Source organism: Micropterus salmoides, unplaced genomic scaffold (genome assembly GCF_014851395.1).
Source record: "Micropterus salmoides isolate LMB-PRFRI ecotype aquatic unplaced genomic scaffold, ASM1485139v1 Ms_hic_scaffold_1, whole genome shotgun sequence".
Taxonomy (NCBI): Eukaryota; Metazoa; Chordata; class Actinopteri; order Centrarchiformes; family Centrarchidae; genus Micropterus; species Micropterus salmoides.
Window position 1 is genome coordinate 39,623,268 of NW_024040040.1, and position 24,163 is coordinate 39,647,430.

Here is a 24,163-nt window from a genome sequence, read left to right on the forward strand (position 1 = left end):
GGTTTTAAAGTGCTGATTAGCAGATCTCCCTGAAAAATGCTGCATCGTTCAGAAATATGATTAAGTTATATGAGAATAATTGAATCCTTCAGGTGCTTGCATTATTGTATCTACTCTGCGTAAATGTTTTGTGGCTAGTACGTCATTACTCTGTACTGTCTGCGTACAGTTTGTACACTTGAACGCACCCTCCACCTCTACAGGAAGTGGAGTGACGCTGGCGCGGTCGTTGAAAACGGACCCAGACGTTGTTGACTTGACACTGGCAGAAAACCACTGAACTGACAAGTCTCGATCGTTGATGTATCTTCTGTTTTTTTTTTTTAAACCTGTTTTCTACACAAGGATACGCTGAACATGGAGTTGTCTCCCCTTATAAAGAAAATAGGTAAGCTAGCTTACTAGCTAACTTAAGCAAATATATGTTAGGTGCCTCACTTTAGTTGAAGTGATGTTAACAAAACCGTGTCACTTGCCTAATATTATTAATGTTAGCCGCTTTCATGCTAACAAGCTAACAATAGAAACCTTCTCTAGGTGGACTCTACTTTTATCTGTAGGTGTAATGGTACTCTAACTTTACTATGCATAGTTTTAATAGACGTTAACGCTAGATAAATAACTCAAGTCAGTAAAACTTTTCTGAACTTCCACCTCCAACATTAACTAGCGTTAGCTGTTGACTAACTCCTAGCTAAAAACAAAACGTCACTAAACTCTTCCTATAATGTCTCTTCTCAACTTAATCCTTTGTTTTTCTGCAAATCTTAGGCCACTCGTTGGTGGAGATAAGAGTTCGAGCTTTGAAGAGCATCGTATGCAAGCTGGATCTGTCCCTGATTTCCGTCTCCGACATCGTCCAAGAAAAGATGCTGTTTGTGTATCTCCTCGAATGGTTCAATTTCCCCGAGGTGCCACTGCAGGAAGAGGTCCTGGAGTTGCTCTCAACTTTATCAAAGGTAGAAACATAGCTAACGTTAGATGATAACATTATTATGAGGAGCAGTCTACAAACTTTCAAAATATACTGATCAACTTTAAATGTCGTTTTGGCCCAGGCCTCAGCCTTTCTCAAACAACACCAAGCAGACTTTAAGCAGCTAACCTTAACTGAAGCAGGATTACTATTAGCCTTTGTTAATATATGATATGATGACGTTTCATGGTAATAAAAATAAACTGTGTGCTTTGTATGACATATTAGCAGTGACCTGCATGCAGTGGGTTTTGCTCAGTGACATTTTGCCATTTTGTCTTTCAAGCATCCTAGCGCAGCCCAGATGCTAAGAGACGTTGGCGCAGTGGACTTCCTCACCCAACTGTCTCCTAATGTGGAACCCAGGCTGCGAGCTATCATCGATGGGACCCTGGACCAGCTGTTCCAGCTACCTGAGCTACTCCCCAGTCATACTATGGTCTGCTCGCATGGACAGCATGCTACAACTCCAACAGGTGTTGCAAGTTAAAGCAAAAGTAATGTTTGTTTTGATTCTGTCTTCTGCAAACTACTAAATGTTACTAGTTTTACGTAGGAGAGGTAGGTATGAGATGTCTTTTTTTACTTTACATGGATCTTATAACAGTTTGATCAAATGCTTGAAGTATGTGAAAGGATATTTTAACAAATCTGGTGTCTCTGCTGTAGCGGCTACAGTTGTTCCACCCGAAGAGCATTTTCCTAAAATGGGATATTTCCACAAGAGCATTCCCAGCCATACATATGTACCACCTCAGAAGATAGCAGGTACCAATATTTTAAATACTTACCCTTAGATTTCTTAGTGTGCTGGTTTCATCTTGAATTTTTTTGTATTAAAAAAAGTATTTGGTTAGCACGTTTCATCCCTCTGTGTTGTACAGTGCATGAATCTGTGAGGTGTCTGAAGTTTTCTGTGTTTCCATGGCTGACTTTGACAAACACAGACAGACACATACTTTCATCCAATGAGAGGTAAGAGACAATACAGATCATATATACTTTATTAAAATGCAGTGTAAAGTTCACACAATTCAGATTTAATTAGTTAACCAGACTAAGAATCTGTCAAAAGCATTCTCTGCCAACTTTTGCCTGACAGTTTTTGACCTAAAAAAAGATTTGGGTTTGATGCCCTACGTACAGGATAGATTTTATTTAGTTGTTTTCCCTTTGACAAGCTTTTCGGGTTTAGTCAACTTAACAAGAGTGCAGAGATCTGAAATGACTCAGTATTCATTAGATCTGCTTTAATTCTTCTGAAACAGTTCTCTAAGGAGCAGCAACCCCAACTTGGTGCGGACTACGTGTGAACTTCTGTGCGATGTCATTATGCAAGATTTCCCTGCTGAGATCTTCCTGCAAAGACCCAATATTGTAAAGGTATCATTACATAACCATTCTCTTGCACTGACAATAGTAGTTATAAATGTGCATGTACATTTATGCCTATATATACTGGTATATTTTAGAAATATGATTCTAAAATTATACCAGAAAGTGGTTGCAGTTATTTTATTATTATAAGTAGTCACAGGTTTGATCCCACATTGCAGCAGGTAATGTCAGAATGACTGCCATTTATTATCATCTTCTGATACAATGGGTTTCTTCTGAATGTTTCAATGTCATCTATAAGGGTCCACTGATCTCAGATATGTCATTAAAAGTTTAATAATTAATTTAATAGTTTTGTATCGTGAAGCAGGGCATTAGAATGGCTCTATGCCATCATTTTACTTTTAAGGATGTATGCTTTTTGTCAGTCTCAGTGCTTATGTACAAGACAAAAGCCTGGATTTAATGGAAAATTTGTGCTGTCTTGATTTAAAAATGGCAGCTTGTCGCTGACTCTAAAATCTCATTGCTTGATTAGTATGATCAGTATGGGTGTCCAAAGATCACAAATTAAAGATGTCATTGGAGAATTCAAGGGCTTGTTTCATTAATTTCTGTTGGTTCTCGGCCAACTGTTGTTCATTATATTTAGTGTTCTTGTTTATTCATGTCTATTAGGTGATGTGTATTGTTTTGAGTGGCTAACTTGACCATCCCATAATGGAATTTATGGGATGGTCACTGTAGCCACTGTCAAAATAATAACCTGTCATATAGCGTCCTTGAACAATAATAATTCTGTGTCCCTGATCTTGTAGGAGGTTGTGGAGGCCTCTGGAGGCTTACTTTGCATGAGCAGGCAAAAGATTGCTGTGAGGATATAGTTTGGTCATGATGTACCTCTCGCAGGGATGGGAAGTCCTTGGTGGAATGGTTTGCTTCTTTCCTCTGAAAACCTCCTTCAGTATCAGAGATTCTGTAAAACTCGTCCAAATATCCTCGTCCTGTTCTTGTTGGCTTTGAAGGAATCTCACCTGTCCTATGTTGCAAATGAGAACACAGGGTCAGTCATAACCCTGAAATCCACAGTGAACACAATCCTTTTTTTTTTTTTTTTTATTTTTAATATATACGTTCAAGACGTTAGCTCTGTCCCCCGTTTTTATATATATATATATATATATATATATTTATTTTTAAAACAAGTGTTTTTGATGTATCTGTCAGTATCATGTCTGCAACAAAGTGCATCTGTTATCCAAACTCTTTATTTCATTGGCATTTAGTGTTGGAGGAGACATCATTTTGCCCTGATGAGCCACTGTGAACGTTACTATTTTGTTAATAAAGCGGTGCATTAAATTACATCGGTCTCAAGGCAATATTAGCATACTGTCACCCAGCAGTCTCATCATCAAAAAGAAATCATTACAGGGAAGTGCTTTTCTTCTTGTGGCTTTACTTGGCCCTCCTTTGAGTTACTAGAGCTATTAAGCTAAATTAAAAGACTCGGATTTAGAGACATGACATCATTAGCTACAGAGGGCAGGGAGTCTGAACTTGGAACAAATTGCTGCTTCAATAATTCAATTCCACTTGCCCTTTTTATTTAGCAAACTTTATTACAACTTTTCTATCACTGTCTGAGTTTAGGTCCTGTTTTTACAAAGCCTTTGTTTGTGTGTTTGTAAACAGAGCCATAACCCAGTATATTATCTATTATCTAATTGGATATTACTGGTTAATTATGTCTTTAGAAACCTTTCCTTAACCCAGCTTCACAGTAACAACACTGCTCTGATATCTTCTTCCCTTCTGTTTTCAGAACCTTCTGTCCCTGTTGAGGTTGGGTTCGGCTAAAGGTGAGGCGATCTACCTTCACTTGCAGGCTCTTTCGTGCCTGCGGCAGCTTTGTGTGGGACTAAGGAGGAGACTACGCTTTCATCAAGATCCAAGCTTCTACTCTACAAAGCAAGGTAGCACGCTGTATGAGTTAGCCTGATGTACAGATCCTTTTACAGATGTGTTTTAAAAATGCAGATCCAATTTTTTACCTGCTTATTCTGTTAGTTTACATATGCTCCTTCATTGTAAAGTAAATCTTTAAACAGATTCAGAGTCAAACAGTGTCGCATTTGCTTCACATGATCAGTTCCTAAAGCATACCACATTCATTTACATTTCAGTGAAGTATAGACTTAAAACTTTCTGAACTATTTACATGCAGTTTTAAAGAAAACCTATTGCTTTCTAATCCTACTGATTCATTTCTTAAAATGAGGGATTTGTCCCCCACTACCTTAATCTTCTCTTATTATACAGTGCACCTAATGTGTATGCTATGACTGACCAACTTTGAAAAAATTGAAATTATTTTGACTGATATTGCAGTTGTGATATGATTTACAATATTGGAGGATTTATTTTTACATAATTAGCATAAATCATTTTTATGAAAAACATTTAAATTATTATGGTGTGATTTTATTTTTTTTATTTTTTTATTTTTTTGCAAGGATCTGTACCAAACAAAAATGTTTTCTTAAGTCTGTAGAATATGATGTGCAGGCCAGGACATCTCTGCATCACGACAATATTTAATTTTAAATTTGGTGTTCAGCAGGCCATATTTTGATTAATTGTTCAGCCCTAAAGTATGCCCCTTTTTTGCTTTTTTTGTGGTTGTGTAGATCCAGTGTCCCAGAACTCGTCCTTTTCCTACTCCCAGGAGGTGCGGGCCCAGAGTTCCCAGGCCTCATCGCCAGCGTCAGGGTGCTCTGCTCGGCCCTCTGCGGTGGGACGCACAGGCCAGAGAGCCAGGGGAGATGGCCAAGATGGCGATGCAGCTTCCAACAGGTGTGTGCACGTGGGCAACTCTACATTAATGCATAACTGTGCATTTTAAACACATGCTAAAGAAGGCACTGCTGCCTCTGTACGATATTGTTCCTCTGTGTGCCTGTAGCAGTCATGTCGTCAGTGAGAGCAGAGATTAACTCGGTTTGGCTTCTGTCACACTTCTGAGGCTTAAATGGTATTATGTCTAGGTTCTATCTGCCTTACTGGTAGAAATAACTTTTTGAAAGGATCGTTGAAGCAGCATTGTTGTCAATTCCTTCATCAGAGCTTACACTTAACCAAAGAGTCTTATGCTTTTTAGAAATGTGTGCACAGTAAGATTTTTTTTGTGGATTGGTTAACAACAAAATTGCTAGTGACACCAGCAACCCACACATGAAGATAAAACGTCGTGATGAAAGTCTGTGGAGGATTTTCTTCTTCTTCTTAAATATGAATGACACCAGGAGCCCTCTAGCGGCTGGTCTGCAGTGTTCACTTCTGATTCCCGTGATGGCATGTTCAGTTTTTCTGATTCATCCCCATACAGCTCGTACGTCACTCCTTGTATTTGAGTGGTCCAAGTGCAGATGATGTATGAATTTACAGTTGTCCTCCTCTCTTGTCTGTGATTCATCCAGTGGCAGCTCGCACAGAGGTGGAGCGGCAGTCCAGGCCCCCAGGCAGAGGCCCCGGTCACCTGCAGATGTGGCCCATTTGGCACTTCCTGACGTCGGTGTCGAGGATGTCCTGGAGCTGCAGTTACAGCAGCTCACTTTGGCTCAGTTTACTGTTGCCACCATGGAACATGCCATACCACTGCTTAAGACAGGTAGGTGTAGACATTGTAGTCTCTTACGGAAAGGGGGGTGGGAAAAAAGTATATAAATCAATAATCCCTGTCTGTATTTTGCTTGAGTAAAGATCTGCTATTGCAAATACCCCCCACCACCTGTTTCACTACATTGATTATATTCTATTGTCATTTAATCTTCTTTGCTCTTGCTTTCTCTCTCTCCTCCTGTCTTCTTTCTCAGAGGGTTCGCATGTGTTTCATCGTGTTCTGGAGCTGCTGTGCGACGCCATCCTCCTGCTCGGGGACAGTGTTTGCGAGCTGGTCTGGGATGATCGCAGCCTGGTGGGGATGGAGCTGGCAAGTCAAAACACGACTCATGACAGCCATCTTCTGTAGATGAATGGATACACTTCACTGAAAAAGGAGAACTGGGTTGGCCACTAGACAATTTACCACAGACACACAAGCATACGGTACTCAACTGTCAAAGAGAACTGTAGGCATGTGATTGAGCTGAATGAATTATATAAGGTTACAAAGACTTTCTGCTGGTTAAAAAGAGCTTCTCAGACATACATGCACACCTCTCCTCTGTACCGGTGGGTTAGTAAATGTGTTCATTAATTATGTGTATAAAGTTGATACAATGGATTGTGTTAAACTGGTGTATGTATTTATATTTTTATTTTTTCACCATGCAGAACCATTTGTTATCTTCCCTGACTGTTTAAAGAGTATGTTACTGCGCATGGGGACTTAAACACTTGTCAAGCCCAGGACCCTCTGGCCCTCTACTGTTTAAAACATGCCCAGAGCCTTGCAGTCTAAGAACTGTTTTGTCATCTTTATGTGGAGAGCAGCTTTTGTGTGCCAGACCTCTAGGTTTTTCCTATGGGAATGGGCCGAACTTCTCATGCCAGCCGCAGCAATGCACAGGACATCTACTGCCCCCTGCTGGCATTTAACGTATTTTGTTCAATTTCTGCTCCCAGAACAATGTGGCTGAGAATAGATTGTTCCAATTTATTCAAATCGAGATAGGGGGGATCTGTATCTCGTCCCAAAATAACCCTGAAATCTGATTACATTCAATTCCTAACCCGTGGAACGAACAATTTGTCTCCTGGCTTCCAGCCAGTCGCTGTGCATTGGTGTGTGTGTCTGTGTGTGTGCACGTGATATGAGCACATGTATGTGTGTTGCTGCGCTTGTTGCGGCTTGTGTGCTTTTGTCAACATTTCTGTCTGTGTGTATTTTAGAAGGAGAAGCTGCAGACCTGCATGGAACTACTGGGAGATATCCTGAGCTACCATCAGAGCTATTTAGCAGACATTCCCCACAGCTCTCAGGTTCATCACAGAATGGCTTACACAGGCACCGCTATGTTCACCATTAAACTCCTACAGACCATCCTCCCTCCTGAGAAGGTGTGTGTCTGCTTGTGTAACCAAATGACAATACTTTATGTGATTATTGTAAGTCAATAGTAGAAAGTAAAGGTCTTAATCTCACACAGGCTAGTGACAATCTCCCAGAAAACACAGCAACAGCTCTTCTCCACCTATGCTTGGACATGTCATTGGGAAGTTTATTTCCCAGCATGCAAGAGACAGCAGTGGCCTATTTGGAGCAGGTGAACTCAGACAGCCATGACCTTTACAGGAGGGTGACCCGCGCTGCCCTCAGCATGGAATCCACTTGCACCTTCCTCAAGGAAGCACAAGCCGAGGTATGCGCTTTATGTCACATGATTACAGTGAGCCAATAGCACAAGTAGCTCTGCAGTCTACAGAGAGAGGGCTGTCGTCTTTTACAGCTATACAACCTACATTTCCTAAATTGTCACTAGCTGTGGCCGTCAGATTAGAGCAAAACCTGTTACTCATATCAACGTGTTTGTGATAATTCATTGATTTATTTCATCATCAAGGGAGAAAACAACTGGTTGGAGTTACTGGAGCTGGCAGGCCAGGCCGTAGGTGGCCTCCCGTTTCACCACCATTTACCCATCGTCAAGGAATGTGTCCACATCTGCTCCTACCTGTACGATAATCTTACAGAAAATCATTGTTTCTTGCAGTGTGAAGTCATTCACTTGTTCTGCCGCATTTACATATTTAAGTGTTTTTATGCTAGTTTAAATTCCTTTGGTTGTCCATCACCAGGTGGAAGTTTGATCAGCCCAGTCCCCTCCTCCAAACAGAGATCCAGAAACTTCTCCTCAAGCTGCTGTCCCATCCCTTACAACCTGTCAAATTGGAAGCATACGAATGCACTTTAAACCTGGTCAAGGTCAGAGCAAGCCATCTTATACAGACAATCAGTGTGTAAATGCGAGTATGCAGATTTGTGGCTAAAACGATGGCTACTAAAGCCATGATGCGTGTCTTGTTTGTTGTTGCGGGGCGGTATGTAAATAAGTAGGAAGAAAATTGCAGATATTTGACAGTGTGCTATAAAAATCCTGCTTGACATTTCAAATCAGACTTCCTTTTCATTTTCTAGCCCCAGTCTAGAGTACATGGCTACATTTAAAGTGAATTGGAAGACTTGTATGCGAGCACAAGTGAGAGCATAGCAATAATTTATGATGTGCTCCGGTTTGAATACATACACCCCCAGGATTGCCTTGGCATCCAGAATGTGTCACGACAGGAACCAGAAGCCTGCGGTGGAGTGAACTTCCTTCTCCATCCCAGGGTGCTCTATGAAATAAGCGCTTTTGGACTCCAGGATCCTGCTGAGAAGGTAGGCAAAATGCATGTGTGTTCTTTGTGTATATTTATATCAGAACCAATTTGACTTTTAGACCGTCGGAGCAAGGGCGTTCTGGTCCCTTTTAAATATGTTAGATTAGGTCTGGGTTGAAAGGAATAAATATAACCAACACAGATACTCGTGAGAATAAAAGTACAAGGATTTCTGTGTGTTGTGTGTGTCAAGTTATTGTACATTACTTTAAGGTCATGCTAAACTCTCATGGTTCACCATTACATGTATCATGTAATTTAGACATTTAAGTCAGTCACTTAAACTACTTGCTAGTAAATGTTTTGTCAGCAGTTGCTTTTGTGAATTCAGCAGTTTACCTGTGATCTATAGGTGAACGTTGCTGCCAAGGATGTTCTGCTATTCCTGCTCAAGGGACGATTAATGATGACAGCATCAACCTGGGACAGATTCAATGAGGCACTTTACCCGGTCATGCCCATATTACAGGTGTTGTGCTCTCGGTTGTGACTGTGTTGTATTCTGCAGGGCTCATAAAGCGGCACCATGCCTGGAACTTATTACATTATGTTTATGGAGTGGGGTGGTGTGTGTGTGTGTGTGTGTGTGTGTGTGTGTGTGTGTTCTCCACAATAAAAACAACTATGATCAAAAGTGCAATTTTAGCGCTCTTGGACCTCAAAAGACTGCATATTGAGCTGCCAGTGAGAGAAATGTAGTTATTCTCTCATTTACATAGTATGTGCTGTATTGTTTCCTTTTGGGGTGTAAAAAAACAAGCTTTTATTAATTGTTGAGTTTCAGGCAACAGAAAGCCTGGAAATTCTTCATGAATATACATGAGATTTTGACTAGGCTGTCAAGTGTGATTTAATTCAAGGAGACCATACAGAGATGGGCCCGCCATGTCAACAAGAGATGAAATGAAACCACCCGAAATCAAAGCGATGCATATTTTATTTACTGTTGTGCTGCTTAGCTGGAATTCCCCATTGTTTGCTCTATTGTCTGCCAAGGCAGTCTGAGAATTGTGTGTGTGTGTGTGTGTGTGTGTGTGTGTGTGTGTGTGTGTGTGTGTGTGTGTGTGTGTGTGTGTGTGTGTGTGTGTGGCAGGGTTATGCCAGCACTGAAGAGTCACTGGGAAACTGTGTCCTGCTGTTAAGTGACATGTCCGATGTGGCAAGAGACAACGTGTTTCCAGGCACAGCCAAGCTAAAAGCGGCGCTCCGACTCCTTTTCACTAAACATCCCACGTGAGTACCGGCTCTGGGTCTTTCTTTTGTCACTGTCTGCATTTGTCTCTCTCTGTGACTGTTTCACATGTTATGTGCCTGCCCAGATGTGTGCGCATACCAGACGTGTGTGTTCGTGATGGTATGTTTGTTCTGTGTCTCTGCTTGTGTGAAGTTGTTTGACGTTGTTTTTTTGTTTTTTTTGTGAACCAGACAAACTCCTCAGAGTCTAAATAGTTTGCTCTATAACGTGATGGACATATTACCCCTGTCTGTTGCTGGCAGCTGATGTGCTCATCAAGTCATCTAAATGCTCTGTGAGGCCTGTGTAAAACAGCTATCTAGTCCCAGCCTATGAATACTGATAGAGATGGAAATTAACACCGGGCACTGGTCAGGAGATAGTCCCTGCTACATTTTGGCAACAGCTAATAAATTTGTCTGCCCTGCCAGCCATTTTTTTGACAACCAGTCACCATTTGGATATATTGCAAAAAAACAAACGGCAGGTAACATATTCAACCTTGTGTTAGTACTCTAATGTATTGCATGTTTTATGTAGTTAATCTGTTTAAAACTGTTTTTGAGTTAAATATTTAAATCTAGGTTCTGCTCATTATTAACAGTGTGAGAATAGCAGCAGTGCAACAAATCCTGCAAAACCTAACCTGCGATGAAGATGCAAACAGAGCCAGACCAGACCTGGATAAACAAGTGATCTCCTCACTCCCCAACCTCTACTGCCTCAGAAACCCTTTAGACATCTCGCTGGACACCAGCAACAAATCCGTCCTTAAGGTATAAATCCACATACACAGAAAGAACAGCACTCTGGTATACACTCCTGCCCAGGCAGATACACTGTACGTGCTTACTTAATGTGTTTAATGGTGGCTAGGTGGAGTCGGTGGAGAAGCTGTTTTGTATCCTGTCCTCAGACACTATTGACATCTGCCTGAGAAGATCGGCAGCAGAGCAGCTGTCTGTGGTGCTGCAAAGTGAGTTGTCTGCAAAAGATGCAGTTAATAACAGTATTTCTTAAAATCTCAACTGCTGTTTTATTTTGAAATCATCTCCACTGGGGCTGCAGCTAGCGATGATTTTAGTATTCGAAGCTTCTATAGGTTATTTCAACGATTCATCGATGCGTCGTTTAAGAAGTACTTTTGCTTGGCGGCGGCGGCGGCGCCCCCCCCGGTAACGGGATCAGCTGTGCACGTTTATTGGTGGTCATAGTGTGTCATACAGCAAACATCAGACCAACAACCAGACAGCTGCTTTACAAACACAAACATCACCCGAGTGCTATACAAGCTAAAGGCTCGTGCAGACTACACGACTTTCAGCTGTTGTTTGTTATTATAAAGATAGCTTTTATAAAGACAAAGAATATGGGTGAAAGAATGGATTAGCACTCGCAGGTAGCAGGGATTGTCTGAGCTACAGAGAGCTGGAGGTGAGTAAATGTGCAGCTCCCCGACACCCAGTTAACTCCTGACTGTGAGGTTACAACTCACGGCCAAAAAAGAGAAAAACAAACGCACGTGTGCACATTTTCAGCTGAGGACTGCGGACTTACTTTGGCTAGCCTTCAACTCAACAATCAGTCACGATTTCAGTTAAATGCTAAAGTTGCTGTTACCTTGTCTGCGGTCTGCTGGCAGAACGCCAGGTGCTTTCTGATCAGATGCTGTCGTGCTGTTGCCGAGGCCACATTAGTTTCGTTTTACGGTGGATAGACTGTAATGTTACAGAGTTGTTGTTTTCTTTAGCTTGAAATATTCCCATGCTGTGGACACTTTCTTCTTTGTCCCTCGTTTTTTTTCTCTCTCTTCCTCCACTTTGCATCATCATAATCATGTCGTGTTCACAGCGTAAGCGCGATGTGCGGCAGTAATAAATGCCAGTGTGCTATATAGTTATATGGATTAAACGATCGCCGCAAATTCTTTGCGGCGATGCATTTTAGTAATGATTTAATCGATGAATAGTTTATGCCCTAATTTCCTCGCTGAATTTTGGCTTTGGCAGGCTAATACTTTTAAACCACTCTTCAAGTCTGTTTTTCTCTCTAATGGCTGACTCCTTTAAGATATTATTAGGTATTTTTTAAATTGGTTACACAAAACATCCTCTCTATTTTCCCATAGTTGTTCCCTGCAAGTACTTTTAAATCTGTAAAGGGGACAGTATTACTGCGTACTAAGTATACAAGCAGAATGCAAGAATAGTTCGTTTGAGAATGATACTGAGCTTGATTTTCCATAATGAAGAATGGTAACTGAATTATCAACCACATATAAAGATGTTTGAAAGGCTTAAGCGGAGTTCTAGCTGAAAGGTTATGCTCTTGACAGAATGACAAAAAAAACAACTCTTGTGAGAACTACAATTTGCAATCAGCGCAGCAGAGTGTGTGTCTTCCCACCACCATATGTTTTAGACAAGCACGAAAAGCAAATAGTTGAGCATTATGCAAATGTTTATCGTCACTATATTAAATTGTTCTCTTACTCCCCTGCAGACACAACAATGCACCCGGTGCTGAAGAATCTTGGAATAACAGACAAAGTCATTTCTTTCATTATGGAGAGTGTAAACGGCAACAAGGTAAAAACCAACCTGCTTTGGCAAAGTGATAAATAGATAGCACTGAAAGGATTGCTGTTGAAGCCAAATAAAACAAGCCCTGTGTCTGTAATAAATGCTCTTCCATGTGCTCGCATCTACATGTCCTTGTTTATGTGAGGTCAAGTGAGTACATGTGTTGCCAGCGGATGTGGAGGAAACCCACTGAGGCATGCATGATAGAAGGATGAAATGGCCTGTATTAATAGTGTCAGACAGGCCTTGGTCAGCAGTGATTTTTGCCTTCTGGTGACTGCAGTCTGCTGATCATTCTCAGGCCTTGAATCAGAAGCTGCTGACAGGGTTAATCATCCAGCATGTCTGGCTACATGGAGGTGGAGGAACACTGATGCAGAGAAGGAGTTGTCTCAGTTAACACATATATAACAGGGAGGCCTGCAGGTTGGGTTGGGTTTAGCTGTGAAGAGAGACCCTGTCCCTGTCCCTGTCAAAGACGTCAAGCAGGAGGTGACGGAGAAAGAGAATATGTGTGTCTTTTTGTGTTTTTCCTGCAATTGAACTGAGTGGGTATGTTGCCGTCTCTCCCCTCAGAGCTTAGACTGTCTGCTGGAGCCTTGCGTATGTATCCTGAGGAAGCTGGTGTATGCAGATCCCTCTCTGAGGCACAGCCTGGCACAGCGCAACCTCCTGCTCCTCTCACTGCTCAGGGGTACATTCGCAAGACAACTCATTAAGTAACAGCTATGCACGTTGTGTTGTGTGGCTCGGGGGCACATCCCCCCCAAAAAAGAAAAAAAGATGACAAGTCATCTGTTGATGCATAGCTTTTAACCATGTTGTCACACTGTAGTAAGTGGCATTTAATGATGCCACTTGTTGCTGTGAAACTGAGCTCAACACTAGTACATTGTTCAGAGCTTTATCTGCGATGCTGTAGTTAAAATTTAGAGGTAATATATAGAGCCACTCACATTTATCTTGCTTAATTTGAAGCTCAATTGTCAGTCACTCATTTTAAATTAGGAGATATGTCATTTAAATAATAAAAATCTTGACTGTATTGAATATACTGCTACTACTGTATATTTGTAGATTGTTAGTGCATTATTGTTTGATTCATACAGAAAGATACTTTTTGGAGCAATATTGAGAGTTTCTTTGCAAAGTAATGTGCCAATACAAATGTAATGTTGGTACAACTCATTTTAAAATACTCTCTTCTTGCATTTAGATTTCAGAGTTATGATAATGTGATCATGTAAGCAAAGCCAGATATGGTGTGGCAGTCTCACTGGGGGTTTCCAAACTTCAATTTTGAAACGAGTCTTTAAGTGTTTGTCACTGTAATGGAATTTCAAATTTAAACATTCTTATGAATATATTCATGAGGTCAAGTGATGAAATTTAGGGTGTGGTTATTGTATTGTATTTAAATTGTCCATGTTGTGTCTTCATTATAGCATCCTTGATATTGAAGGAGATCAAATGCAATGGAAGTGAGATTGCTGTCCTGATGAGCTTACTGCTTTTTGATGAGATCGCCAGCATTGAAATATGGTGAGTTTATTTTTCCTCTCTTTTAGCTTTCCGTGCATCCGTTCAATATTTTTTTTTTGTACTAGCTGTTTTTTTTTTGTTGTGTTTTTTTTTGTGTCAAATCAGGTCGGACACATCCAACAGAGATGTCACCCTCGCACCGTTCTCCCTGCCGCTGTCGGCAACACGCAGGTAAACTGATCTGTGAAGATCAACAACAGTTAACATACGTACCTGGGTCATGGTTTCTTTAAAAGGTCCTTTTCTCGGATGAACTTCACAAGCAATATTAACAACAGTTTACTCTTCTGCCAAATCTTCTCCCAGGTACAACATCCCCTTCCAGGCAGCCACTCATCACGCTGTCAGCCCGTACTGCTGTGTTCTGCCCCCTTCGTCTGACCTGCTGACCCTGGCAACCGCCCGCCAAGCCCTGCAGGTGGCCTGGAACATTGCATGGCATTCGGGGATAGACCACCTACTTGAAAAGCTGCGGGGCGACTCCACCGATATTACTGAGTAAGAACCTTAATGTTTCTTTCCAAAAAAGATCGTCAATCAAGGTTAACCAATGTTTCTGTATCAAGAGACTGAAGGTGTGCTTCCTTATAGAAGGAAAAAGGTTAAGTATTTGTATTTATTTGTTCATATACAGTATATTCATTTATCTGTTAAGGGTCATGTTTTTGCAAGAATGTTTGCATTGTTTTTTGATGATTGTGTAATATTTTGTTTTGGTTTGAGGAAGGATATGTTGGAGAAACTGACCTGAGCAATATTTCTATAGCAGGATATTTTGTTGGAAAATTCCGCTACACATCACTCTTAGACAATGTTATCACTTGTGGAGAATTGCAGTAAAAAAAAAAAAGTCGTTTCAGAGGCTTGGCATCTTTGTGTTTCATCTGTCTTCATTTAATGTGACCTAATTCAAACAGATGAGAATGTCTCTCACACACTTTTAACCAGCTTGATTACATCAAAGACGTTTAATGCACATCAAAGATGGTTCAATCCACCAGAAACTAAATTTCATACAGTGCTAAGAATGGGAGATGAGTACTTGTTTAAGATCGATTAGTCAGTGAAAATTGTGAGCACTCTTCTTTGGGCTTCGTTTGCCTAAGACTTTAACCTCTGATAGTATAGTTGTGTCTTATTACTTTTTCCCCATATTGTTTAGACGGTTTTCTTGAACATTGCTTGTTGCTTGTAGCTGGTATGATGCCCGCCTCTGCTTCTACTTGATTCAGTAATTCACAGAAAATAGCTGTCTTTGGATGACTCATGAATGTCTCATCCCTCCAGATTGGTAATCAAATATGTTTGTTAATGCAGTCATTAGTATGCTTCTGAGGATGCTACTTCTGCAACACACTTGTCAGCACATCAATAGTCAGTGTAATCTGATTTTGCATAATATATTTTAACCATTTACATTTTGTTCCCCACAGATTTCATCCTGACTTAAAGTTGTCAGAAGCACAGGTTTTGTCGCTGCAGTCGGTGCACCTTCCCACTGCGCTGCAGGACTGCATCCAGGCCATCGTCACGGCAGCAGGACACAGTTCGGTGACCTCTGCTCTCTCCAGGCTCAGCCTCTATTTACTAATCGACAGACTGGCCCTCCCTCACATCCCCACTCACAGCTGCAGAGCCACCCTTCACTCCCTCAGTTGGCAAGCAGCAGTGACCAGGTACACTGCATACAAATTCAATTAAAGATTTATGTACTTGAGGTTCACATGCTAATAACCAAGTCAGTGAAAATGTCTTGTTAAGGTTTATGAATTAAGCAAATTATGGGATTCCCCAACAGTATGCCATTATTATACTACTGTGAACCTATTTTCTTTCTATGCATATGTCAGCATATGTCCCACACTTGTCATTGGTTTGTGCAATTAATATTTCCACTGTACAATAGGGCTGGGCAAAGAAATCGATAAAGCAATATATCACTATACTGTATCAATATTCCAGCCTATCATTTCAAACCATTGCTTGATCAGTTAATACTCTGCTGCTTCTACACTCTACACTGCCTAGCTACAGCAACCCCAAAGGGTCAATACTCCTAATCTCAAAATTCCCAGTGACCTAAAAATACTGCTACCACAACGCTGTGTCACTGAACAGTTATCAATATTATGTGATGTATTAGACTTTTATGCGCCTGTTTTTATAAAGAAATGTTTTTTCTAATAATTTTTCATAGTTGCTCTTTAGTTCTGTAATATGAATATATGATATATGTCTTTCTCCCAGTTTGGACAGACTGCACTTAACCTTTTCTCGGGCATTTTGTATTCATAGTTAGACGGATGCATTGTTATAGGATTGTCTAGTAATATATCAATTATCGCAGAATTGTATCAAGATATTATAGGTATTGTGATCTACAGTATCTCTCAAAAGTGAGTACACCCCTCACATTTCTTCAAATGTTTGGTTATAACAACAACACTGAAGAAATGACACTTTGCTATAATGTAAAGTACTGAGTGTACAGCTTGTATAACAGTGTAAATTTGCTGTACCCTCAAAATAACACATCACACAGCCATCAAGGTCTAAATTGCTGGCAGCAAAAGTGAGTACACCCCTATTATACAAGCTGTACACTCACTACTTTACATTGTAGCAAAGTGTCATTTCTTCAGTGTTGTCACATGAAAAGATATTATCAAATATTTACAAAAATGTGAGGGGTGTACACACGTTTGTGAGATACTGTATGTATCGTGAGGTACCCTGTGATTCCCACCCCTGCTGTACAATAAATGGAATAGAATAAATAGAAGAGTGAGTCAAATGTTAGATTCTTTGGGAATCAGTATACTTGATAAGACAAATAATGAATATAAAGTTTTTCCCCTTTCAACCACGTTCGCTTCCTTCTGTTGTTACGGCCGCTGTCTCTTCCTGCCTGCAGGTTTCTCCAGGTGCGTCCAGCCAGTGTAGAAGATGAGAGGTTGCTAGTGGGCATTGTTGCATTTTTGAATGCCTACTTCAAACACACTGAGTCTGCATCAGACCCAGAGGACGAGGACCTGCGCTGGATACTGGAGCTGCTTCTCAACCAGGTACAAATCCTTTGCACTTTATGGGCACACAGGAAAGTAAAACCTCACTACAATAGTCCTGTAAAGGTTTGGGCTTAAAGGGATAGTTGAGAATTTTTGAACACAAACTGGTCTAATTTACATTATGCTTGTGGTATAGTAGTAGACTACCGGGTACTACTGCACTGTAGCTTGCCGTGTGTGTGTGTGTGTGTCTCTGTTAGCTAGTAATCCGGTTAGGCTCTCTCTCCAACACAGAGGGTGTAATCAAAGCTTGAATAAATCACACGCCGTCAGACAAGCCAAACATGTTACACTCTCATAACGACAGAAAAATAGTATCACAGCGTACCACCGCAGACCCGCGGCAGAGATTATTTCCTGTGCTCCTAACACAAAGTTGGAGTTGTATTTTTGCCAGAGGAGAAGAAAAACCACACTGCTTTAGCGCTGAGAGCTACTTTTAGGATTTAATCAGTCTCACCTTGGCTTTCTCATTAATGTGTGTGTAAACAATAAGCCCTCCCCTGGCAGCTAAGGCAGACTCAGATTGAATGCCTGGTAGGGGTGAGCAGCTCCGCTCTACTCTGTTCCAGCTTTTCTGTAATTACTGAGCTGTTTCAGGAACATCTGTCGCTCTCTACACTTGCATTAACTGTCTACTCTGTGTGCACTGCTCAACAAGAAATTCTGCATGTTTGGCACTCATGGATGTGAGATTTTGAAGGGGAAAATGGGTAGTATTAAGAAGGAGGTGCTTACTCAAACACACCCGTCAACCTCCTCTACATCTTCCCACCTTGCGTCAGTTTGATTGAATTTAGAAAGGTCAGCTGATACATGCCACATAATCCACTGAAGTTAATTATCTGTCAAACAAGGGTATTTACTGTGTATGCAGTTAACAAGAAGGCTGGTGAAAATGTTCATAAGTTGTCAAAACAAACATTTAAAAGATAGGAAAATTAAGTACAAAGAGATGAGCTAAGAAGCATTGTCACATTAATATGGGATACAGCCAAAATAATTACATAGAATGAAAAAACATACTGATAAGAAATTGTTTGTGTCCATTCACCCGTCAATCATCCAGGAGACTGAGTCCCTTCTTGATTTGGTGCTTGGTGTGGAGACCCAGACCTCAACTCAGAGCCCCGGGGAGCCGGAGGAACTGAAGAACCATGTCAGCCAGAGACTGCAGAGAGAGCTCTCCAGCTTCTTCAACATCTTACTCCTCCGACTTACACACGCGGCCGACAGGTAGGAGGTTTTCACACAAAGACTCGTGACTCTCCACTAGGTCACAAGACAGGCAATAGACACAGTCCTTTTTATTTTTAAGTCTTCTTATGCTTCATGTTTTTTATTTATTTAAAATATTAATTGTAAAGTTTTAAATGAAACTTTTTTGTAATGTTTATAATTTTGAAAGATAATTTCATTTCACTACTAGAATAGGTAAGAATTTTATTTTTATCTGCTTAGTAAACATTCAGTAAAATACTTATTTCTGCATTAACTCCAGCTAGAGCTCAGGGCCACAGAGGTTGACCTTCCTACTCTGTTTTTTTTCTTCTGCTAGAGATATGCCCCAATATTTTCTACATTTCTAAAGTATTCTTCATGAAAAATAAATTGATAAATTATTATTCTTTTAGTGTATGGGAAAAATGCACTCTGATGTAATGCTATTCAGCCTTCCTCTGGGGTTAGAAACATTAATATCATAAGGAGGAAAAAAAGATAATGAAGGGTTCTTCCACTGTAGGGGATGTGTTTATTTCAGTTAATTTGTGATGGAAATGCTACTAGTTTAGTCATTTAGAACATGGAAATGAATGCCAAACACATAAAAAGCCACAGGCTTATGATAAAGAATTGGTATGCCAATTGTCAACATTATCTTGCCTTTTTTACTCTCGTTTCTGCCTCTTGTCTACCCTCTTGCTTGTCTGGTTTGCTTGTTTCTCACTCTTTTTCACTCTGTCCTTTCCTGTCTGTCCAGGCTGTGTCTGGCATTAGCAGGCCCCTTCAAGAGCCAGCTGGCAGTCCGTTTGCTTCAGAGCCTGCGGGTGTCTGACGCCCCGCGTTTCTATGGCCTTCCCAGCCTAGAGAGGACACTGCAGGGCATGGTGAGCGTGACTGCCCAGCCTGGCTGGAGCTCCCACTGCCCTGACCTGGAGCCCGCCCCTCTGTGCTCCAAGTATCTCAGTGGACTATTAGAGGTATGTGTTTGAAAGTGGCATGTCTGTGAATTTCTGTGACTACACGGTATGCATGCATATGCTCATGTGTTGCATGGACGCATGCAAGCATCCTACCCTCTCGTCAGAGAGGAGACGGTCTACAGAAATGGATAAAAGGAAAAGCACCATATTTTCTGAGGAATTAATTAAAATTAAGCAGAATATGGTTACGGGACATGAATTGCAATAGGTAAAATCACATTGATTAGATATGCCATACTGTGAAGATGCTGATGAGATTAATCAACCTTGCCTATTCCATCTGTTCAGTTGTTCAACAGTCCATGAAACAATAGCGTAACACAGTGTGGACCAGCTTGCGCAGCAGTCCTCAGCACAGAGGTGCCCAAAAATTTTTTTTTGATTGGGAATGAAGATCCCTGCGGAATAGACTGTGCTGTTTACACAATACCTATCCATGCTTTGTTTGGTTTGTTTTAATGGGCAGCTATCATGGACATGAATTAAGATTAGAACATGAAGATTGAAGGTTAATATCCTTTCCAGTCAAGATCTCTGGTGGCTACTTCCATCTCGCTGATAACAATCAGAGACCTAACTCTTTCACCCCAGTCTCCTCAACCCTCCTGACCCACCTCTCACCTGATATTCCTGGCACTGTAGGGCCCCTAAGCTCAGCAAGCCATGGGCTCCTCTCTCTTCACCTGCTCTTCAGTGCAGTCCCACATCCTGATGGCACATCAAAGAAAAATAATTAGTCTCGGCTGTATTTAGCTTTCCTGTGGATGCAGTGAGTTGCGTGACGAGCATACAGCAATGAGTAACTCAGAAACAAGTACTCTTTGTTCAGTCACTGGTGTTCAAACAGAAACAGGGATCTACATGTGATAAAACACCACTTACCAAATCCAATTAACATGCAGTTTGCGCTTAAATCAATATTCCTTATATAATCTGTGTCTTCTAAACAGGTGATCTCCTCATTTTACGTAGAGTGGGGAGGCAACTCCCTGTCTTTCATGGGAAAGGGTGTCACCAAGAATGCTGTCATCTGCTTGCTTCACCTGTCGCATGAGATGATGGCTGAGAACAAGGACAAGGCAAGTGTGAACTAGTGAAGAGATTTAAGTACTGAAAGTCTGTGCCTTTGACAGTCACAATACTGCACAGTTTAAATGTAACCGAAAGTTTTTTTTGTCTGCACCAGGACTTCATATCCCAGTGGTCTTTGGGGAATGAAGCAGCTGCTGAGGAGGCTAGTGCCTCTCAGCTCGGTTTGGCCTGGCTCATCCCACTCTGGGTCGACCGAGATCAAGAGGTACTATAGTCTCTAGCTTCTCATTTTCCTGAATTCCTAATAACATATGCTGCTATTCACGCTCAAGCACATGTAAACTATTCTTAAGCTTTACTTCATAAACTCTCTCTGTCATAAAAAGAAGTTTCTAGATGCGTGACGTTGGGGACTAAATGAAACCCATAAGAGTTGTGCTAGAACTCACAGACAAAAGGAAGCACATGACAGCTAGTCGTTCCAAATTCTCTGTCTGTCTCCAAAAATAAGTTCCCACACAAGTCAGTCTAAGGGGCTCCCTTGATAAGGTAGAGTCTGTCTTTGCATCATCAATTTAAATGCTTGCCTTGTGTTCTGAATAAACAGCATGGCCAAATTCGCATGCTATAGGTAGACTATAACATTTCTTACTGTTTGTCCCTGGATGTATGTACACCTACACCATCTTTGTTTCCCTTTTTCTCTTTCCTCAAACATCCACCCAAATTTGTGTCTTCCCCTTCTCGCGTCAGGTGAGGTTTGCCAGTTTGGGTTTAGGTGCAGCTCTGTCCTCGGTGCCCAGCGGGTGCCAGGCTCTGTGTGCCAGCTGTCAGAACATCAGCGGAGGTCTGTGGGGCACGTTGCTCAACATCCTCCTGGATCAGCAGGAGAGCAGCATGGTCCGCAGAGAGGTACAGTGTACACCCAGAGAGGTTTTTCCTTTTTATTGCGACACTGGAAGTAAATAACTTCCTTCCTTGAGGTGCCCTGGGCCAAAAGATACAACAGTTGTTGCTTTTTCCCAAAAATTACTTCCACGCACTTATCAAAATTAGTAAGAGCAAGGCAGATTTTACTTTTATTTCATCTATGGTCAGAAAGCATGGGTGGCCTTTCATGTATTACCAGCCAAATACAGGCAGATGGCACTGTTGCTGATGCAGTCTAACTTGACCCACATCTCTGTTTTTTTTTTTTTTTTTTTTTTTGGTTTGTGTGTCCAGGCTGCATTTATCCTGCAGAACTTGCTGGTGATGCCCATGCCTGCCAACGCAGAGGAGGCCAAGGACTCCCACTGGCAGGTCTGCAGTTCTGCCAGGCAGCTTTTATAGACCATAAAGTGTTTTCTCTCTCCCCCTCTTTCAGTTTCTCTTTGTTTCTATCCCCTTGCTGTTCCTCCCTGAACATTCTTAGCCTGAGCCCTGCAGGGTTCAGACCAGGGGTGCTGCTAGAATTGAAGCTCTCCTTGTGTGCAGGCCTCTACCACTCACATCCAGAATAATTGAGTTTATATCTGTTGTCAAAACACCAACAGCATCTTAATTTGGGGAAGTCATTAATTGTGAAGGGAGCTGTATGTCAGAGGTGAAAGAAGATAAATATAATTTATTCTTATCTCTTAAAAGCAAGGCTTTTTGTTAACAAAAGGTGATCTAGTTGTGTTTGCCAGGAAAAAACAGATATACAAAACACAGATTAGCACACTGTCCCGTTTTAGTTTAATGTTGATTGTTGAAAATATAGCTCTAGTGAAGTTCAGACAAAGTTCAATCCCAGCTGGATTTTACCGTCAAACCCTCTGTGTTTAGCCCACGTCCGTTCCTTTCGCCCTGTTCTTAACAGTAAAAGTTCAATTGGCGTCATTTAACAGTTTGATGTGCACTCATCTCCCTGCAACTTTCGTTAGCTTTCATTAACTCTCTCCCCTCTTCCAGCACCCATGTGTCCATGATGAGGTGTCCGGTGTGTCTTTGGTGGGTCTTCCAGCGCTCCAGGCTCTCCTATACCACTGTCAGTATTTCCAACATGTGGCTGTCTCTGCCTCCAGTTGCTACCGAGGCAGGTACGCGTTCCACCTGCAACCTCGGGCTGACGCCACCAGTGGACCTAGTTCTCAGGAGAGCGATTCACTGGGTGGGTTTTATTTCAGTTTTTTATCATTTATTAATCTTTATTCACCATTCTCATGAATAGAAAGAAAGGTCTGTTATAGATTTGATCATGTGGCTCTGAAGGGACTGCCTTTTAGCACTGTTTTTCGACTGTAGGTTTTTGTGTCATTGTGTGTGTATGCTTGTCTAGACTCTGAGAATTCTCTGTGGTTTTGGAGATGCGACCCACTAGCGCCCACTGCTGACTCTAGCAGACCTTCCAGCTCCCTCTCCACATCCAGCACTGTGGTCAGCAATGCTCTTGTACCTACAGACATGCGCACTCACACTTAACACGCTGGGAATAATAATAACGTAATCATGCCCATTGCAGATAAGAGGTTCAGGGCTGCACACCCCTAATGGTCCCTCCCCATCGAACATCACAGAAGACACCCCTGCCAGCAGACTGATGGCTCAAGGTACAACAGAGAGAAATAGAGTGTGTCTGTGTCTATATGTGTGTGCGCACGTGCATTCACAGTAATAGAAACATCATAGTTTAGTTCTTCATACCACATCAATCCTCACATTATTTTCCTTTAGAAGCAGTGAACCTCATTGTGCTCACTGATAATTATAAACTAAAACCATTTGTATGTTTGTTTTTTTTCTTATATACACACACACACACGCACACACACGCACACGCACACACACACACACGATGTAAGAAGTACAACATTGTTCTCTGGTATTTTAATGCAGTTTTGTTCTGTAGTCACAGACAGACTTGATTCACACAATGTGTGAACCGTTGGGGAGGCGTCTCTATTCGCTGTGTATTGATGTGTCTTGCAGGCCAGAGTGACACAGACGCCAGCGACTCGGTTACCTCCCAAGACTCCCGACAGTGCGAGCCCACGGCCGTGGAACCCGTTGTCATGGTAACTCCCGACCTCATGACGGCCCACTGTGGCCTGCTGACTAACCTGCTGGCCATCCTGCCAGATTTCACCCTCACTGCTGTCCGAAACAACCATATCCTCCAAGTGCTGGCCAGGTAAGAGGCCAGAAAAATTGATAACTGTTTTAGTTGTCAGTAAAAATGTCAAAACATAAAATCAAATCGACACCTTGAGTCCCGGTAACATATTTTTCATCATGATTAAAGATAATTTAAATAAATATGTTTGTATTTTTTTTCCGCCGAGAATTAATGTTAATTGTAGCCCTTATCCCTTCTAGCTAGTTTCTCAAAAACACACAGTTTCCATCATTACATTTTTTTTCTTCCTCAGTCTGGTGGATATGGGGCCCATCGAGAAATGTCTTACTGAGCTTAAGACACCCGTCCTACCAGGAGAGAGCGAAGAAATCAAGGGCCAGGTGTGAGGAACACTGTGATCGACAGTTCTGAAGAGTTTTTTCAACTTTTTGTTGTTGTTGTTATTATGACTTACCACAACAAAAATGTGGGTTGATACAGTACAGTTCCAGCTTCAGTGCAGCGCTAGGTTATCTGAGGGCAACTCCAGATTTTAGCGTGGGTGGAATACTCAACAAGCTTAAACACAAAGTGCACAATTGTTTTTGCAGTCTGAACTTTTAAAATAGAAAAACTTATTGTTACTACATATACCTTTTCATCTTTTCTCTAACCTCAGCAGCTCAATAAATGTGTGCCATCTGTTTTGTGTGGATGTGTGGTT

General features: G+C 41.5%; 1 protein-coding gene across 1 annotated transcript in view; it reads left to right on the forward strand.

The window, feature by feature from the left end:
• The first annotated feature begins 228 nt into the window (after positions 1-228).
• rttn (rotatin) overlaps positions 229-24,163 on the forward strand; it is a 35,522-nt gene continuing 11,587 nt past the window's right edge. Inside the window, exons 1-37 of the mRNA XM_038727129.1 lie at positions 229-388; positions 772-959; positions 1,263-1,452; positions 1,646-1,744; positions 1,861-1,951; positions 2,245-2,359; positions 4,140-4,290; positions 5,005-5,170; positions 5,794-5,984; positions 6,190-6,305; positions 7,208-7,375; positions 7,465-7,677; positions 7,879-7,991; positions 8,114-8,240; positions 8,571-8,696; positions 9,051-9,167; positions 9,792-9,931; positions 10,537-10,708; positions 10,809-10,908; positions 12,435-12,520; positions 13,091-13,208; positions 13,960-14,056; positions 14,162-14,227; positions 14,363-14,554; positions 15,490-15,732; positions 16,971-17,121; positions 18,194-18,360; positions 19,106-19,325; positions 20,279-20,407; positions 20,515-20,625; positions 21,114-21,272; positions 21,585-21,662; positions 22,296-22,494; positions 22,663-22,760; positions 22,846-22,933; positions 23,313-23,514; positions 23,753-23,840. Of these exons, the coding sequence (XP_038583057.1) occupies positions 358-388; positions 772-959; positions 1,263-1,452; positions 1,646-1,744; positions 1,861-1,951; positions 2,245-2,359; positions 4,140-4,290; positions 5,005-5,170; positions 5,794-5,984; positions 6,190-6,305; positions 7,208-7,375; positions 7,465-7,677; positions 7,879-7,991; positions 8,114-8,240; positions 8,571-8,696; positions 9,051-9,167; positions 9,792-9,931; positions 10,537-10,708; positions 10,809-10,908; positions 12,435-12,520; positions 13,091-13,208; positions 13,960-14,056; positions 14,162-14,227; positions 14,363-14,554; positions 15,490-15,732; positions 16,971-17,121; positions 18,194-18,360; positions 19,106-19,325; positions 20,279-20,407; positions 20,515-20,625; positions 21,114-21,272; positions 21,585-21,662; positions 22,296-22,494; positions 22,663-22,760; positions 22,846-22,933; positions 23,313-23,514; positions 23,753-23,840 (5,106 nt within the window). The 5' untranslated portion in view covers positions 229-357. The remainder of the gene's footprint in view (positions 389-771; positions 960-1,262; positions 1,453-1,645; positions 1,745-1,860; positions 1,952-2,244; positions 2,360-4,139; positions 4,291-5,004; positions 5,171-5,793; positions 5,985-6,189; positions 6,306-7,207; positions 7,376-7,464; positions 7,678-7,878; positions 7,992-8,113; positions 8,241-8,570; positions 8,697-9,050; positions 9,168-9,791; positions 9,932-10,536; positions 10,709-10,808; positions 10,909-12,434; positions 12,521-13,090; positions 13,209-13,959; positions 14,057-14,161; positions 14,228-14,362; positions 14,555-15,489; positions 15,733-16,970; positions 17,122-18,193; positions 18,361-19,105; positions 19,326-20,278; positions 20,408-20,514; positions 20,626-21,113; positions 21,273-21,584; positions 21,663-22,295; positions 22,495-22,662; positions 22,761-22,845; positions 22,934-23,312; positions 23,515-23,752; positions 23,841-24,163) is intronic.